At 38.1% G+C, this 20197-nt stretch overlaps 1 protein-coding gene across 6 annotated transcripts in view; it reads left to right on the top strand.

Moving 5' to 3' along the window:
- Positions 1 to 20197, top strand: part of CNTN4 (contactin 4) — a 1173040-nt gene that overhangs the window by 791278 nt on the left and 361565 nt on the right. For all 6 annotated transcript variants that reach the window (XM_043978091.1, XM_043978085.1, XM_043978087.1 and 3 more), the window contains 2 exons: positions 7110 to 7236; positions 19987 to 20162. In XM_043978091.1, coding sequence (XP_043834026.1) covers positions 7110 to 7236; positions 19987 to 20162 — 303 coding nt within the window. The remainder of the gene's footprint in view (positions 1 to 7109; positions 7237 to 19986; positions 20163 to 20197) is intronic.

Below are 20197 nucleotides of genomic sequence, written 5' to 3'. Positions count from 1 at the left end.
TTCTTTATCATGTACATGTTGGACACAGGGGTGGCCACTGTAGTTTTTTCTATGTCTAAGACTCCGATTCATTTGGGAGATGTACAATTAAGTCTAAACTAAGTAGGCCTCTTAATATTATCCAAGTAAATTACAAATCCAAAGCCCCTTCAGGAGACTGCAAGAAGTGAAGAACCAAGCCAAATCAGGATGGAATCAGTCACGTGAAATTATATTTTGAAAAGATTCATTCGCTTGACAAAAGAAAATGCTTTCTTATTCTTTAAAAGTAATTTTCTCTCTTTCTTTCTCTTTCTCTCCTTTTTCTTCTTTTTCCTCTTTCACCTTCTTCTTTCCTTTCATCCTTCCCTTGCTCCAGTCCTTCTTCCTTCTTTTCTTCTTTCCTTCCTCTTTCTTTTTCTCTTTTCTTTTTTCTCTTCTTTCCTTTGTATCTCTTATTTCTTTCCTTCCCTTTTTCTTTCTTTCTTTCTCTCTCTTTATTTTTCCCTTTCTTCTTTCTATCCTTTCTTTTTATTCTGTTCCTTCCTTTCCCTTATTTCTTTGTTTCTTCTTTCTATATTTCCTCCCTCCCTCTTTTCCTTAATTTGTTACTTCCTTCTTCTGTTCCTCTCCCTCTCCTTTCTCTTTCTTTCTTTCTTTCTTTCTTTCTTTCTTTCTTTCTTTCTTTCTTTCTTTCTTGCTTGCTTGCTTGCTTGCTTGCTTGCTTGCGTGCTTGTGTGTATCTATGCAATAACTATCAAGTCATTGTTTTTCTGCTCCTGAAACCTTTCATCGTTGCAGAATTATTTCCTAAGTGGAGACTATTTTCATCTCCATGAGCCTATTTTTGTATTTCCAGGATCTGGCATTACCTACGATTCAGGCCTCATTATGTGTGACATAATGCATGATGGCAACAGCTTTATGATTTCCTGAACTGGAGAACAAAGCAGTGGGATGAGAAAAATGCATTTCCTCTTCAGAGTCCCTTTCAGCACATCCTAAGATATGCTAGGTGTCACTAGACAATTCAGCTCCTTGCTGTTTAAAATGCTTGTTTTTCTTGGGTTAACAGGAAGAAAGGGGAAGGCAAGGACGAATGAAAGAAACTTTTTCTCTAAACAAGCAAGCATGCCTCCTTCTGTGCTTTGCCTGTTGATCTATTCTAGAACCCAGCCAAATAGATTATTAGGCAAAATGTGGTATGTTTTGCTAGTTTTACACATAATATTAATGTAATACCTTTGTATGATCCTTGCTGTTTTATAAATACTAATAATGTTAAATTGTATTTGCCGTGATAATATGACATCTACCTAGTCATCATTGTTGAAACTGGCAATTCCATTTCAGAGGGATATTTCTCGCACTCAGCCAAATCACTAAAAGAATATTTCATTTACATCTGGTTCACTGTAGGAGATTGCAAATGCATTCTGTGAGTTGTCTTTATCCATAGGGATGCTGCTGACCTAACAGTTTTATCATACACACACACACACACACACACACACACACACACACACACAACTTTTCCTTGATTAGGAAGGTAGAGGAGAAGGCTCTCAGCCAGCCTATGACCCAATGGGTTCTGCTGTGTGCTCTTCTCAGGGCACTGCAGTGGCAGGATGACTTATGGCCAACTCTATGGGGATTCTTCTCCTGAGCCAAATGCAGTGTTGGGGTAATGGGAGGGTCTGGGATGACAAATAAGTCTGACATTGGGATCGTGCCCAAGAGAGTTAGCTTGGCAAGAGAACTTTATTTTCTATGCCCTTAGAGGCCATCTTTGCAATCCATTTATAGTTCACTCGGCATCAATGGAAGGGCACATTTTGGGTGTGATCAAGAGATCTCAGGGTTACATCTTAGCATAACCATCTGAATACTCTCCCAAATGCCTTCACCTGTACAGAATGTGGCAACTCAAAGATGTCCCAAATATTCCACACGACCATATCTCTGTACTTTTCCATGGCTATTGGTGTTCTAGTTTATGCTGCTCTTTATTTAGCAGTGTCTACAATGGTATTTTAGAATTAACTTTCAGGCTTAAGGTTGTTGGCATTCAGGGTCCTGCTAAGAGCCTAGCTGTGTAATCAAGCAAACTAGCTAATGTTATAGGTAAAGTGTCTGCAAACCACAGTCCCAGATATTTTGCTTGTGTCTCCATGAGTCATTGCTACCATTAGGTTTTAAATACCTTCACAACCCTCAAGGGCAACACCTGGGAACACCATGGCAATTACATATAAAATTGAACCTAGCATGTTTACTTTTCAGAGATGAAAATACACTTTTGCATTTTTGTCCTATTCTCCCTCAATTTGCAACAGATGGAAAATTTTCCAGCAGACTGGATGTGCATTGTTCTTAAGCACAGATAGGATAAGACATATGTGAGCCCTAGGCAAGGTTTGAGCCCCAGTGTATTCCTGGCCACCAGAGGCATTGAAACCTCACTGTATAAACACATGAAATTTGCCTGAGCACAAAAGTCATGTCTAGTGTATGTGCCATAGCAAATATAGCCTTCTGACACTTAAAAACAAATGTACACATACACACACACATATATATATATGTGTGTGTGTGTGTATATATATATGTATATATATATATATACATACACACACACACACACACACGTGTATATTGTTCTTGTTCAGTTGTTTTAGCCATGTCTGATTCTTTGTGACCCCATTGGGGGTTTTCTTATCAAAGATACTGGAGTGGTTTGTCATTTCCTTCTCCAACTCATTTTACATATGAAGAAACTGAGGCAAAAGGTTAAGTGACTTGATTAAGATCTCACAGCTAGTAAGTGTCTGAATCCATATTTGAACTCAGGTCTTCCTGAGTCCAGGCCTGGTGCTCTCTCCACTGTGCCGCCTACCTGCCAGTGTGTATTTGTCTCTATACATATATGTGTATATATGTATATGTATGTATATATGTATGTTATATGTATATGTATTTGTATGTATATAAATAAATTATCCCCTATTGCCTTCATTGAAAGTTTGACCAACATATTATCCCCTAGGTTAGTCCCATCTCTAGACTTCACAGAATCACAACGAAACTCTTATTAAGAAGTTGTAAGGGGGCAGCTAGGTGGCGCAGTGGATAGAGCACTGGCCCTGGAGTCAGGAGTACCTGAGTTCAAATCTAGCCTCAGACACTTAACACTTACTAGCTGTGTGACCCTGGGCAAGTCACTTAACTCCAATTTCCTCACTAAAAAAAAAAAGAAGAAGAAGTTATAAGGGATCCCAGATGTCAATGAGTTCAACCTTTATGTGACTAGGACTCTCCAGAAAGTGATTAACTAGCCTCTGCTTGGAGGCCTCCACTGATGGCGATAATCACTCCCTAGAGAGGCAGCTCCTTCAGCTTTTGCATATTGGATAGCTTCCTGTTCCCTCACCATGCTTACAGCCATACTGACAACTGCAGTCTTCTCTCTTTCCACCCCCTGTCAATTGCCAAATACAAACAATCATGGATAATTCTCATCCCATGAGTTTCAGTTGAAGGGACTGGGGTGTTCTTTTTGGCAAAGAAGATTTGGGGATTGGGGGGATGGAGATGACATCTATCTTCAGGTGCTTGAGGAGCTATCATGAAAAAGAGGGGTTAGACTTATTCTCTTTGTCCTTAATAGGCAGAACTAAAATCATTGAATGAAATTTATAAAGATTTGGATAAGATTTAGCTTTAATGTCAGAAAAAAAATCCCATGGGATTGGAACTACCCATACATAGAATAGACTGTCTTGGGAAGGAATAGGTTTTCTTACACTAGAGGTCTCTAAGCTTAAGCTGAATGACCACTGTGGGGTATGTTATAGTGGGAATTCTTTTTTCAGCTATGGATCAGAGCAGGTGACTACTGACATAACTTCCAGGACTGCAATGGTAGCTTTCTATAAACTGTGCAAAATCCATTCAACTTATGGTTCTTTTCTGAATCCAAGCTCTTCTTCTCTTAATGCCAACACTCTAATCATGCTGGCAGTTACCAGACTTATTTTATGTACATAGGTATTTACTTTATAAGTATGAATGAGAGCAAAAACATATATGGCTGGAAAAGATAATTTCAAAGTGTGTCATATAGACCATTAATTTCTTAGTTTTGTCCTCAATATGTCATACTAAAACATATATGTTTATGTACATGGTTTGTATGCATAGTACACACTAATATATATATATGTATGTATGTAGATACTTTGGAAAAAGAAAAGAAAACATATAATCAATTGCAGATTTAACATTAGCTAACCATGTGAATTTGGTTAAGGCACTTGCATCTCAATGACTTCATTTCATCATCCACAAAATAACGGATTTGGAATATGTGACATTTTCTAGTTCTAAAATTATTTGAGTCAATAAATCTGTTTTCAAAAGTACAAAGATGCACATTTCAAAAGTACACTTGTCATTTGCCTTTTTCCCTTGCCTGCCTCCCTGAATAAATCAGTGCACAAATTAATTTGTTAGTGAGTGAATGTTTTTAAGCATCTTTATTCTTTGAATTTCAATCTATAGGAAGTATGATGTGACAACTTTCTCAATCCTTGACACACCTATGAACTTTGGATCGTACCTTTTGTTATTGTTCGGTCCTTTCAGTCTTATCTGACTCTTTGTGACCCCATTTACAGTTTTCTTGGCAGAGACAGTGGAGTGGTCTTCCATTTCCTTAGCTAACTTGTTTTTCAGATGAGGAACTGAGGCAAACAAGGTTAAGTGACTCGCCCAGAGTCACACAACTAATAAGTGTCTGAGACCAGATTTGAACTCAAGGTTTCCTGACTCCAGGACTGGAGTTCTATGCACTGGGTCACCTAGCTGTCCTTTTGATCATATCTAAGATATATCAAATGAAATTTTGTTGTTGGTATACCACCTCCCCACACACATACACTCGCAGCACTCGTAGACATTTCAAGTCTTTAAAGAAAGGGAAAGGAAATCATATTCAGGAGAAAAAAAAGATTGGGTCTCTTTGGTTTAAAAAATAAAAAGAAATGATATCTGCCTCCTGCACCTAGAGTTGTGACCTTTCCAAAGTATCTTTTTGTTTGTTTGGAATTTGTGTGCCCTGAAAACCCATGCATGAGAGACTATGGATTTCCTTAGATAAGAATTGAATCATATAGCTTCTTTTGTGGCAACAATAATTTATAGGCATTAAGCTTGGTTAACCAACAGAAAATCAACATTTCAGAGAATCGGTGTTATTTATAATTTAATACTTCCAAAGAATTGCGATTTCATCAGTGGGTAATCCCTCCCTTAATGCAGATCTCAACCCCTTTGTATCACTGTAGATATTTTACAAGTTGTTGCTGCCAAAGGTGTTCAGTACCTGGTGGACTGCCTTCTGGAGAGACGTCTCTCTGACCTTGACCTTGCTAAGCTGGTCTTGGGATGACAGATATAACATCCATCACCACACACATCATCAAAACCTTTTCAACTTGATAAGGAGTTTAGGTCTAGAGCTGGAAGAGGCCTCTAGTTCATCTGCCTTATTTTACAGATAAGGAAACTGAGGCCCGGTGACCTTAAGTAATGTTCAAAGTCATACATCAGAGTTTGGGTTTGGTCTTATTTCATTTTGGTTTTTTGTTTGATTGGTATTTGGACCAGGTCAACTGACTCCAAATTATCTGTCACACAATTTCCTAAATTTTCACTTTCTGAGCATACATAGCCTTAAAGATTCCTTGACACAATAAAGCATCCAAGTGTGTTTTTAAAAATAATCACAGTCATTTTTATTTAAAGTTTTGAATTAAAAATTCTATCCCTCCTGCATTCCCTCCCCTCCTTATTCCTGGAGGTGGTAAGCAATCATATATACGTTATACATGTACAATTATGTAAAACATCACCATGTTAGTCATTTTGTACAAGAAAACTTGAATAAAAGAAAAAATGAAACAAAGTGAAAAATAGAAAAATAGCATGCTTCAGTCTGCATTCAATCAATATCAGTTCTTTCTTTGGAGATGGAAAGTATGCTTCATCATTAGTACTTTGGGATTGTCTTAGAACATTATATTGCTGAGAATAGTTGTCATTCACAGTTCTTCATCAAACAATATTGCTGTCTCTGTTCACAACATTCTCCTGGTTCTGCTTACTTCACTATAAATCAGTTCATATAAGTCTTTCGAGGTCCAGGTGTGATTTTAATGGAGGTTACAGTTTATTCTCAATGTAGCAGATTATTGTCATCAATAGCTAATACAAAATATTCTGAAAATATTTTTCTATGTCATTAAATGTGGGACAACTACATCAAAAGGAAGTATAAATATTGAATTATACCCTCCCATTTAGCTACATGTTGGCCACAACAGGATACATGGTTTGGGCCACAACTCTGGACCTTGAAACCATATATTACACCCCACAGTGATCTTTTACCCAATTCCAGAGTCCCCAAATGGAGAACTGGAATCAAAGAAGGGAGAGTTAGAAGGTGTTTGAGAGAAAGAATTGCTTAGAATGACTTGAGCATATGTGTATGAAAGTCAAGTCAAGGAATGTCACTGAATAAAGAACCTATATGACTCCTTTAAAGATGGAGACAGCAATAGGGGGAAAAAAATCCTTCTGTGAATAACGGGAAAAAATTTGCTGGAGAATAATTTGAAGTTAAGCTATGGGCACAGGGTCCCTTTCCTCTTGAGTGTTTCTTTAACAAAGAAGAGTAGAGATGAAAGGAGTGAATAATGCTATGCTTAATGGCCAAAGGTGAAATATGTTTTCAGGAAGAAATAGAGTTATCCTCAGCTCTCATTTTCCTCATCTATAAAATGAGAATAATAACAAAAGCTCCCTGGATTGTTGTGAGGACCATTTGAGATACTATTTGTAAAGTGCTTGGCCCAGTGCCTGGCACATAGTAGGTATTATTTAAATGTTTATTTAACTTCCCCTCTCCCTTCCCATGATTATCTCACAGTCTCATCTGGATGATTCCTCAACAGACAGCTTCTTATCAAGTGGCTAAGACAGCCTGTGTGATTTTGATGCTTATTTCCCAGTTTCATTTAAATTCAAATTGGGGCTTCACTCTTTGGTATTTTCTCTTCTAATTTCAGATGACAATACACTGCACGGACCAATTTTCATCCATGAACCAAGCCATGTGATGTTCCCATTGGATTCAGAGGAGAAGAAAGTGAAATTGAATTGTGAAGTTAAGGGGAATCCCAAACCACTTATCAGGTTTGTTGAGTTTAAAGCAAAGGTTACCAGTTTCTCTTATCATCCAGTAAAATATTTATTGACAAAAAAAATTTATTGACCACTTATAATTCATAAGAATAGTTATACATGCATATTTATATAATGTATATTTGGATAGACACAAATATACACATCCAATATTTATCACCTATAATGTGTAAGGTATACATGATAAAAATATACACCTGGTGAAATATACATGATGAATACAGGTATAATTATATACACTAAAATTATGTGTATACAAATCTCCACAAATGTATACACACAGATGTGGTTACATATAATGGGTACATATATGAAAATATACACTCTTACATGAGGTGTCCCAAAAGTCTTAGTATATTTTAAAGCTATTAGAACTTAAAATGCACCAAGACTTAGGGGACAACCTATACCTGGGTACATACTTGGCTATATATGTGTGTGTGTGTCCACACATTTTTGGAGTATGGAAAGTTCCAGGTAGAGAGAAACTTCTTCTGTTAATGTAGATGGGTGACTCTTGGGTAAGTTGTAGTCTTAGATTGTTGCTGGGGGAAATAAAAAGTTGAGTCAGTCAATCACTGAACAATAAGTAAATATTTATTAAGCACTCACTAAGTGCCAGATACTATACTAGGTTCTGGCAATACAAATAACTACAAAAATAACACCTGAAAGGAGCTAGCATGTTAGGGAGACAACATTGTCACCCTAGCATACAAGATACATACAGAGTAGGTGTAAGGTAACTTTATTTTTTTTAAATAATAAACATTTTTATTTATAGTTTTGAGTCCCAAATTTTATCCCTCTTTCCACTTCCCTCTTCTCCCCCCAGCCTGAGGTGGCAAGCAATCAGATATGGGCTATACATATGTAATTATGTAAAACATGACCATATTAGTCATTTTGTACAAAAAAACTTGAATAAAAGAAAAAAATGAAAGAAAGTGACAAATAGCATGCTTCAGTCTGTGTTCCATCAATATCAGTTTTTTCTTTGGAGGTAGAGAGTATGTTTCATCAATAGTCCTTTGGAATTGTTTTGGATCATTGTATTGCTGAGAATAGTTGTCATTCGCAGTCCTTCATCAAACAATATGGCTGTCTCTGTGCACAAAGTTCTTTTGGTTCTGCTCACTTCACTATATGCCCATTCGTACAAGTCTTTCCAGGCCTTTCTGAAAGGACCTTAGAAGCCATATAGTCCAACTGCCTCATTTCTTAGGTGAAGACACAGACCCAAAGTGGGCAGAGCCAAGATTCAAATGCAAGAGTTCTATCTCTAGATAAAGCACCATCCTGGTTCTGAGTGGAAGAGACAATTAGATTGTCTTTGGGAAACTAAACAGTACTTTTAATGAAGATAAGCTTCTATTTGAAATAAAATCCTATTTTTAAAGCTAATATCCTTTTGTTGATCCTCTATGTCTGGGAGTCAGGGAATGCCTATGTGAAGAATCAAATCTGTGAGATCTATGGTGGATAGGAGTAGGTGGCAGCACATTTCCAATTAAGAAGTTGTGCTGGTGAGGCCTTGTAAAGTATCTCTTCACAGAGATGGATGATTGGAGAAAGAGGCAGCCTGGTCATGTAGCAAGAGTTGGGTTTACCCTGAGAGTTCCACAGCTACCCAAGTTAAGTTAAAAGATATAAAAGGGACGCCTGTGCTATGCTGGATGGGGCCCCTGTGGAGAACTTATGAAATAACAGGGAAAAGTGTCACAGGGGATGCAAAGGATAGGTTGAAATCTACAGTTTGGGAGCAGGTCCATCCACATGCCAAGGAGATGACGCAGATTCATCAAAGTATCAAGGAAGGTATACTATGGAAAGATCTGTTCTTCTTCATGAGTTCTGTCCAGCCAAGAAAACAAACTTTGGTCCATATCCTATCTCTGTGCCTTTGAACTGCCCATCCAATATGTCTAAAAGACTTTCCTTGCTCACCTCCACCATTTAGGATCCTTTGTTTCTTTCAAGACTCAGTTTAGGTCTTACTCAGTCTCCCTCTTCTCACCCTCCCCTGCCTTCCTTCTACTCACCTGTAGCAGTATATCCTTTTTATTTGTTTTTTTTTCTCTTTTTCAGGGCAATGAGGGTTAAGTGACTTGCCCAGGGTCACACAGCTAGTAAGTGTTACGTGTCTGAGGCCAGATTTGAACTCAGGTCCTCCTGAATCCAGGGCCAGTGCTCTATCAGTATATACTTTTTTAATGTAGCTATTGTTTCCCCATTTGAATGTAAGCTCCTTGAGGTTAAGGCCTGTTTCTGATTTTTGGGTGTTGTTTTTTTTTTTTTTAACAAGTCCAGCACTTAACATAATAATGTGCAATGATAGAGAGAAGACCTGTAGTTTTATTGGTATAGAGAGCTTCTGGATGAAGATGCTCACTAGATCAATTCAGGTTGGCACCTTCTCTGCAATGGAGAGTCTTATGGACATGTTAGCTAGAATACTAAGAGGTTAGGTGACTTCCCCAGGGTCACACAGCAAGTATGTGTCAGAAGAAGGATTTGAATTCAAAATATCCTGACTCACAACCCACTGTACCACACTGCTCCTAACATATAGTAAGCCGATCCAGTAGTTCAAAAGATCAGAGATTTAAAGCTGGAATGGACCTCAGAGACCATCATGTCTAACCCCTTCATTTTACAAAGGAGGAAACTGAGACACCGAAACACTAAACGACTGGATCTTATAACTGCTAAGTGTCAGGAGTGAGATTTGAATCCAGGTCTTTCCAACTCCAAGTCCAGTTCTTGTATCTACTATTCCAACTATGGTCATACTAATAGGTGCTTGCATATAGAAGGTCATTGAGATTTCCCTTTCTCTATTGTATGTGCCAAAATCAGGACTGAATTACAGAGGATTGCAGAGTTATTTCCCTGATCTGAATATGATTCTGTGTGCATCCTTCAGTGACCCACCAGTAGGAAAGTAGCCAGAAGAGTATCATATTGTTTCTAAATGTCCACTATCCATGTACATCTGTGTGCTGTGGCTATGTTTGTTACCTCCCTGTTCGTCGGGGGCAGCTTTCTGGAACAGGCAGATCTATAATGTAAAGGCCCTTCTGAGACTGAGCCTCTGAGATGGCTCATGTCTGACATTCTCTCCTATGAATGTGGAGCACGTCAGGCCCTGGTTCAAAAAGGCCCCCTATTGTCTTTGGGATAAAACACAAGCTCGTCTGGCATTGAAAGCCCTTCACAAGACGAAGGGCTGCTTCTCCAGGTTTATGAGGTGTTACTCCTTGTCACATACCCTGGGTCCCAGCTAATCTGGACGATTTGTTCTTCCTTATACATAACATTTCATCTCCCATCTCTGCCTTTTGCAGGCTGTCACTCATGCCTGCAATGTCCTCACCTCTGCCTCAAAAAATCCCTTATTCCCTTCAAAGTTCAGCTCAAGTTGCACCTCCTCCACAAGGCCTTTCTGGATCCTCTCAGTTATTGGGGCTCCATTTCCCAAGATTACTTTGTATGTGTGTTACTACATGTATATGTGCTGTTTACCTCTAGTAGAATGTAAGTTCTTTGAAGACATTTTCATTTTTATTTTTGTGCTTTCATTCGCATCACCAGTCTTTGTCAAATGAATCAATTAATTGATTGATTGATTATCCAACTGGAGAAAGCCCAAATTAGCTAATGTAACAAATATCCCTGTTAAGGGCTAAAATTCTAGCTAAACTGTCTAAAATATCTAATGAGTGGTCGCCAATAAATTATAAGCTTCAGCAAGAGTTAGACTTTTAAGCATTTATTAAGGAGAATAAGAATTTGGTAAAGAGAGAGAAAAAGGCCTAGATTCCTATCTATTAAAGGGAGAGCACATTTCTAGCTCCCTTCTCCGCCAGAGTCCAAAAGGAAAGAGCCCGAGACTGAGCGCCAGTCTCTTCCTTCCTCCTCCCACTAGTCCGCGTCACTTCCTGAATCCTGAAGAAAAGACTCCTGGTCTTGCCCTCAAAGACCTTCCCTTCATGGGCAGAACTCTTCTACAGTAAGTATCCAGCAGGTGGCATTATTCCAATCGTTACAGTCCCCCCTGTTGTTCCTCAAGAAACAAAATGTTTCCTTGATGGAACAGTAAAAAGAATATAATAACTATTGCTAACTAATAATATGTGAACAACAATATAGAAAAGGAAGAGAGGAAAGTTTTGTTCAGAGGGGCGATTTTTTTTTTTTTTGTCCTCATGAACCGACGCTTTGACATTAGTCTTGCAAAGGGAGGGCCTCTGCAGAGAATACATGTTACAGATGGTGTATATTATAACAGAAAGAGAAAAAAAAACAACAAAAACAACAAATCAAAACTGTTCATTTAAAGTCTCTGAAAGTCTTTTTTCAGATGTCCTCTAGGTGTAGTCGTGGAATGGAAGTCTTTACAGGGGTTGATGTGTGGATGCTGGTAATCAGCCAGGAAAATTTCCTACAAAATTGAGCTTAACACAACTTTAAAATAGCTTTGTCAATAATCAAATCAAACAATGAAAGTTCTCAAAAACATGTCTAAGGGAATTCAGAATCTTAGTTGTTACACATGAAACATATAATAAAACAAAAATTGAAACATTCTTTAAAATTATAATCTTACTATAGTCCCCCCTCATGGAGGGTAATTGAGAAGACAATTGCTGCAATATTAATTAATAAAAATAATTTTTATCTTTGTTTTATCACTTTTTGCATCATCTGCCTAATTATCCTCATGCCATTATGAGAAATTTAAAAATCTAATATAATTGGTAACAGGTGTCAAGGCCAAATTCAACACTGTATTTATCATGACATCTGAGATAATTATGGGGGTTACCATAAAAGAACAGAGAAATGATGGGATATGAGCATTCCCACACTTGAGCAATATATACTGCCCATGCAGTATGCCAGGTCTAAAATAGGTGGATGGAATATATGTCCATGCCACCGAACATATTGGAGGAAACTGAGTCAGACTTAATCAGATGCATGGGATTGAGATGTCCATGGCATCAGGCATATAGGAGGGAGCATAGAAGCCAGGTGTAGGAGTGAGATGGGTGGGATGAATACTTCCAGCCATCTGTACAATATTGTGGGGAAAAATAAAATAAAATATTAAACCAAGAGAATCCAACCTCAACATTTGTCAAAAGCCGTTCCCTCGGCCATACCTTGACTTCATGCATGTCTCCCCTCATGTGACAGTTCAGTGTCTGCTCTTGCATGTATTCCTCTTGTGATTGGATGGCATCTTGGCCAACTGGCATCTGATAACTCAGAATAAAGGCAATTAATGTCTTAAATGATAAGTTCCCATAATCCAAGTCTCATATGGATTTAAAAATTGAGGATAATAAATGATTGCAAAAAATGTGAATACATCTTGACTCAGAATATAATATATAATTATGCAACAATTTCAAATAATACCTTTTTTTTTTACTTAGTATACAATTACTTTTTTGAAAAATCTGAACATATTTAAATAAAAGTTAAAGCACAACACAATCTCAAAGACAACTTTTACAAATGTTCCCCTCTTTTTTTTTTTTTTTTTGGAATATGCTTATCAAAAATAATACTTCTAGAATCAATTTACACTTGCCATGGCAAACAATTTGCTAGGGAAATGCTTTAAAGAGTTTGATCAAATAATCAGTTGAGAAAAAAAAAATAACAAAAACAAACAACTCAGAATATGGGAGCACAATACTCCTAGAATTAACATTGTATTATGAAATCAAAACCATGTTTCAAAATTAGATAGATGAATGAATAGAAGAAAATACACGTGGAATAATAAAAGACAATGAAATTCAAACTAGGGAAATCTAAATGAATATGAACTTAATATTAATAAGAGTATTACAAAATATAAACTTGATCGCATGACTATAAAAAGCTTTTACAAATATTCTCCTTGTTTTAGAAACTAAGTATAAGACACAATCTCAAAAGCATTAAAATCTCTATGAAAATAAACCTATACCATTAATTCCAAAATGTATATGTAATAGCATAGAAATCCTATGTAACCTCTGAACTGACATTAATAATCTGAGTGAATTCAGAACACTCTTGATTCCGATATCTAAAATCCCCAATACTCATATCAGTACCTTGCTGCTTACTTCTACATTTCTGTACAATATATACCCTTCCATGGCAAAAGAAGCGGAGTCTTGAACTATGGTGATGATTGTCATTCTTATTCAGCTTAAGTTTTTCTTCTTTAACCCCTCTATATTGTCCGTCAGTCTTTTCACCATACAAATGCTTTATAAGATTACTAATTAAAGACAAAAGCAGGTTAGCAAAATTATGAACAAAACGAGCATATCTGGAATTTAAAGAGTTTTCTAAGATTGTCTCAAAAGCACAGCCAGGCTGGGGAAGGGCTGAGCCTGAAGCTGCAAATGTAGTTAGAGAAAGTTGAGCATGCGCACCAGATCTCTGGACTTCCCGGGCAGGGGAAGCTATGGGCTTGGCCATAGGAGGAGTAGAGGGTGGGGTCTGGAGAGGAGGGGAGGGACCAGAGCAATTTGAATCAGACTTGATTTTGAACTCAGGCCTGGATTCCTCTTCCCCCACTTTGCCTCCAGGTGCTAGGGGATTAAAAGCTTCTAGAGGGTGGGTCATTGCCTCCAGGCATGCAAAATTAAAGCAACAATTACTGTTAGAACTGGGAAAAGCTGCGGGAATCTCTACAGGTTTCTCTGAAAAAGCATGGTTGGGAGAGGGAGAGATATTTCCTTGTGTGAGTAAGTTGCTGGCTCTTTTAACAAAAATAAAAAGAAAAATAGAAAATCCACAAAAACAAAGCATTAACATGATCTTATCTCCCATTTGTCTGGTTAAACAGACTAAAATCAAAAATAGGGTAATTAGGGAGTTTAAAAGGTCCATTCGAAAAAATTTAAAGGAAAACACAGCCAGTGCGCCAGTACTTAGCAGTTAAAGGGAGAGGGAGGGGAAATTTCTTACCCAACCAGCAGATCAGAAGACTGAGGGTTAGCTTTCCTCTTCGTGGTCAGCCATCTGTTAAGGGCTAAAATTCTAGCTAAACTGTCTAAAATATCTAATGAGTGGTCGCCAATAAATTATAAGCTTCAGCAAGAGTTAGACTTTTAAGCATTTATTAAGGAGAATAAGAATTTGGTAAAGAGAGAGAAAAAGGCCTAGATTCCTATCTATTAAAGGGAGAGCACATTTCTAGCTCCCTTCTCCGCCAGAGTCCAAAAGGAAAGAGCCCGAGACTGAGCGCCAGTCTCTTCCTTCCTCCTCCCACTAGTCCGCGTCACTTCCTGAATCCTGAAGAAAAGACTCCTGGTCTTGCCCTCAAAGACCTTCCCTTCATGGGCAGAACTCTTCTACAGTAAGTATCCAGCAGGTGGCATTATTCCAATCGTTACATCCCTCACTCCGAGTGAAATATCAAGATGTATCATTGGCTCCTATATTCTTCAAAAGCTTCCTCCATTGCTTTTCTCGTCCTTTTGCTGAACAACCATACCCACACAGAATATTGTCCTAATTAGGCTGTGTAGCCCTGGTACTTAACCCCCTTGGGCCTCAGTTTCCTAACCTGTAAAATGTAAGGATTAAACTAGGCGACCTTGATGTCCCTTCCCACTCTGGACCTGTGGTTCTATGATATAATAAAGTCACTTAATTTTTCTAAGTACCTCAGGCCACTCCCTAATTAAGACTATTAAGGCAGACTTGTTGAATCTTTCCTTGGTTCCCAACACTGGTAAAAACACAGATGCTTTACATGTTTATATATGGCCCATGGAGCAGCCCCGTTTCCAGACCCGTAGAATCATCTTCACATTTTCATGCTTTAAATGTAAAAGAAAACAAAACCCAGAGTGAGGGGTGGAGGAAATGGCCTATTTGAGGTTGACATATTCCTTTTTTCCCCAATCGTGCCCTTTAATTAACATTGCTGTGATAACTTAGCATTGTTCAACATTAGAAATTTACCGTGTTGCTTAACAGGGAGAATAAAATGTAAAAGCTATTATTCCTTTAAGGCACACTAGGAAGAAAGCCAAGCAAGAAAACTTGATGAAATGCACCCAAAAAGGTGAACGGGGCACCTGGTACATTTCGTTCATTACTCCACTGCTGATTTTCTCCTGCCATTTTTGTACAAAGCAGGTCGGTGTCTGCATTAGCTTAAAAAAAAAACATTTTAAATCCTTCTAGGGAAGGTAAAGATCATGGAAAAAGAATGGAGGAAGGAGTTCCTACTGCAGCAGCATCTTTCTTCCTGGCGTATTTCAGACTTCTGGTTGTCTTTGAGAAGGGAGAGAAGGCACTTCGAGAACAGAACCCAAGGTTATCCACTCAGCAGGGTTCTTCCATCGGATTTCCTCCACAGACACCCCATCTGACCCCTTCACATTGTACCCCTCTCTCCACTGAGCTTCCCCTTTCCATTGTTCCCATTCCCTTGATTTTAAAAGGGCTGACCCAAGCCCAGAAAAGATGAAGCAGTTCTGACTCACCAACATGCCAGACAGCAACAGCATCTCTGAGGACACATGGCATTACTCACCCAGTCTCCGCATGGGCCCTGCAGGCAGGGTGGCTCCAAGTCCTTAGCTGGAGGCTGAGCTCTGTGGTAGGCCCGCTTTCAACTGTGACATTGGCACTCAATTCAACCTGGAAACACAAAGCTCAAATCAGTCCCCCCTTTTTTTTTCATGGAATCAAGTTGAAATAGTTTCTAGAGGGAGGGGATCCAACTGGCAGCAACCTTTCTGTCTGTGTGTCTAGAACTTCATAAAGAAAGGAATCCAGTGAAGCCCGACCCCAACTGTGTGTGGGTTCCCCAGGGGACTGATGAATCTGCCCATGCATTCTGCTAGCATGGCATGGCTGGAGGGCATCTCCACCTGTGCCATCATATCTGCATTGTTTCTGAAGTGCTAGTGCCCATAAAGCACCATATGCACTGCAAAGAAAGTAGGAGATTTTTCCAGAGGCTTTTCCTTCTTTTCTTTTCTTTTTGTTTTTATTTCTCAGTCAAATAAGGAACTGAATTCTGGGCATGTTGAAATGAACAGGGATTACATTGTCCTAAAATGCCTTGCAAGGTTTTGTCCTAGGGAGTGCAAAGAATTGCATAGAAAACACTGAAAATACCTTTCCCCCCCAAAAAAAAATTCCCTTTACTATTCAAATGTAAAATAATTCTTTACTATTTGTATATAAAACAATCAAGCAGATCAAAAAAAAAAAGTCTTCTACAGAACATTTTGTTTAGAATGACCAGTGTAGACACACCAAATAAAGTCGCTCTCATTACTTTTCTCAGTTGCTTTCCTAAAAAGACTGATGGGATACCATTTCTAAGTCTCAGACTCTAATCACAGTTCACATTATGTTGCAGTTTTTTCTATGGGTTTTCAGAATTGTCATACTGAATTGGTCTGCTGTTGTTTGAAGCGAGGGCTAGGGTAGATGCCTGTTCAACTGAACAGAAAAGGGCCAATGGGAAAGGTTGGGCAAATGAAAACTATTTTCATCCCATCAGATGGGGGGGAGCTCCTTGAGATTGGGATCAGGGACTGTGTTTTGTCTTTGAATCCTAAGCGCTTAGCACAGTGCCTGACACAGGGTAGGTGATTAATAAATGTTCATTGACTGATTAATCTAAAAAAGTGAACATCTGAGGCTCATCTTATTGTAAAACTACTTCTGAATACTGAGTATCTGTCTCATATGTATCTATTTATAAATATATTTTGTCCCTACCCACCCCCACCCCCACCCCCAAGTAGCACATTGCAAAGCCTGAAGGGAAGGGGCTGTTTTACCCTTCTTTATTTTGAAAGGTAGTGTGACATAGTAGATGGAGGGCCACTCTAGGAACCTGGGGTTCAAGCCCCACTTCTGATGTTTCCCAGATGGGTGATCCTGGACAAGTCACTTAACATCTGCAGGGAAACTCTCAAAAGCAACCAGAACACGTGTTGATCTAATTTAGTTCTCTGCACTAATGAAATGAGAAGTCCAGCCCCATCTCTGACTCCCTAGATGCCCACCTCTCAGCACAGTGCCTAGCCCTCAGTAAGCAATGAATAAATGTGGATGCATTTATTATATTTCAGTTAATAGGAAGTCACATACATTGCATTTGGAGCTTTACCACTCAAATGTAATATATAATAATGCAATTAGAGAAACCTCTAGGTGTAGCATTACTAGACCTGGAGTTAGGAAGACCTGAGTTCAAATGCAGCCTCAAATACTTACTGGCTGTGTGACCCTAGGCAAGTCACAACTTCTGCCTACCTCGGTTTCCTCAACTATAAAATGTGGATTATTAAAGGGTTTACCTCCTGGGGTTATTGGGAGAATCAATTAAGATGATATTTATAAAAGACTTAGCACAGTTCCTGGCAGATAGTGAGTAATTAATAAATGTTCATTTTTTTCCTAAATGTCCCTAATGTCTAAATTACAAATAACAATACAAATAGATATCACCATTGAATATTACCATACTATTCCATGATCTAGTTTTACACAGTGCCAGATAGCCAGGCAAAAAGTGAACTACACAGGTCTGTACTTTTGGTCTCCATGATGTCAAATATCCTGTCATTTATAAATACACTGATTCTGAATTCATTTGCCTTTTTATCCAGTCTGAATCCAATGCTCACCTATTTTGGTGATGTGCTTGCCACAGTGTTAGAATCTCTAGGTCTTAACCTTTGCCTCTTCCTTCATTGCTCATCCCCATCGATGGGAAAGTAAGTGCTAAAATATACTTTCTCTATGTCCTCTTCTTGAGTTGCCTATGAATGTTGGAGAAAATCAAAACCACACATAGAGTGGATTCACCATGTTTCCATCTTCTATAACCCATGCTAGCCAGGCCCTTCCTTTTAGCCTTCAACCCTCTTTTGTGTTATTAATTCCCTATAAATTCCCCATAACAAACATAAAGGACAGCTTTGTGTGGAGAGAAGCTAGAAGCAGGGAGGCCCATTAGGAAGCTATTTTTGTTATCCAGGGTACAAAGGATGAAGGCCTAACCTGGTGTAGTGACCATGTGAATGGAGAGAAAAGGATGATGATAAGCATGGTTATAGTGGCAGAACTGATAAGACTTGGGCCACTGATTAGATATGGCAGATGACAGAAAATGAAATATCAAACAAAAGCAATTTTTTTTTACATTTACCTAATATCTGTATCTAATCACAGAACAGAAAACAAGATTAAATACATATTTTGCACCCAATTGCTCAACAGTTCATCAAATTGACATATGATTGAGCAGGCCTCTTCATAAATTCAGTATGTGCCCGCTGTTTTACAGTCAGATTCCCTTTTAGCTGCATTATGGGCTGTGCCTACTGAATTGGGCTTCAAAGCCTATCTTTTGGCATTTACTTTCTGTGTGACCTTGGGCAATCACTTCCCTGGGCCTCGGTTCTGTTTTTTGTTTTTTCATTTTGAAAATGCAAAGTTTGCACTAAGTGATCCTTAATGTTCTTTTTCTTCTTTTTTTTAGTGAGGCAATTGGGGTTAAGTAACTTGCCCAGGGTCACACAGCTAGTTAAGTGTTAAGTGTCTGAGGCCGGATTTGAACTCAGGTCCTCCTGACTCCAGGGCCAGTGCTTTATCCACTGTGCCATGTAGCTGCCTCGCTTAATGTTCTTTTTAGCCTTACCTCCTATGTCAAATGGGACAGTGGTTCAGTTTAATCAAATATTCAGCAATCATAGGATAATATATGTCTGGCTAAGAGAAGCCCTACTTGTCATTAAGTCCAACATCCTCAATTTACAGATGAGAAGAACAAGGTTCAGCAAGAAAAATTTGTTTGCCCAAGGCCAAACAAGTTTTAAGTAGTAGCGACAGGATTGAAAGCCGTATCTTCTGAATCCATTCCTATGTACTGAACAGCTTTTATCTATATGCATGTGGTTGATTCAGTCGGTATAGAGTGTTATAGAATTTTTTAAAAAGACATCCAGACAGAGACAGAGACAGAGAGAAACAGAGGCAGAAAGAGAAAGAGACAGAGACAGAGAGACAGACAGATAGACAGAGAACAAGCAAAAAATACAATTTCTTGGCAATGGTCCAAGAAATGGTCTGGAAAGAATCATTGAGTCAAAAGATCTGTATCCAAGTCCCAACTATTATATATAATGGTTCAAGGATGCTGGGAAGATTAAATGTCTCAGAGTATTAATTTCTTCATCTTTATAATAAAATAATACTTGAATCATATATGTTACACAGCTTTTATAATGAAAATACTTTGTAAAACTTGAACCATTTAGGTTCCTGGCATATAGTAAGTGCTTAATAAATTCTTATTTATTGATTATATAAATGTGAGCCATTATTACTGGGTAATTGCATAATATTTTATTGTAAGCTACAAAATATTGCAATTGTGATTATTTGGAAAAAATGCTGTATTAGAACCTGGGAAATTATAAATGATGTTAAAGATATCATCCAATATATAGCATATTACCTAGTCATAAATACAATTGTTTAAAATGACAATGAATCCTTTTAAATATATTGCTTGGTCAGGAGATTTTAGGATCTTGTTATAGTTGAGTAAGGCAGTTTGAATTTTCAAATTGTATTTAAAAAGTCAGAAATAGTATTGTGTGCTATTTATATTTCCTGTGTTTTAGACAATTCAGAAATATTGATTAATATTATAAGGATTTATCTACTGGCATTTTTCTACCATAGGTGGAAGTTAAATGGAACAGATGTTGACATTGGTATGGATTTCCGCTACAGTGTGGTTGAAGGCAGCTTGTTGATCAATAACCCCAATAAAACCCAAGATGCTGGAACATACCAGTGCATAGCAACAAACTCATTTGGAACAATTGTGAGCAAGGAAGCAAAACTTCAGTTTGCTTGTAAGTAGCAATTAAATCACGTGGCAAAACAGTAT

The sequence above is a fragment of the Dromiciops gliroides genome, chromosome 1 (assembly GCF_019393635.1).
Source record: "Dromiciops gliroides isolate mDroGli1 chromosome 1, mDroGli1.pri, whole genome shotgun sequence".
Classification (NCBI taxonomy): Eukaryota; Metazoa; Chordata; class Mammalia; order Microbiotheria; family Microbiotheriidae; genus Dromiciops; species Dromiciops gliroides.
This window is presented reverse-complemented; position numbering and strand designations above follow the sequence as displayed.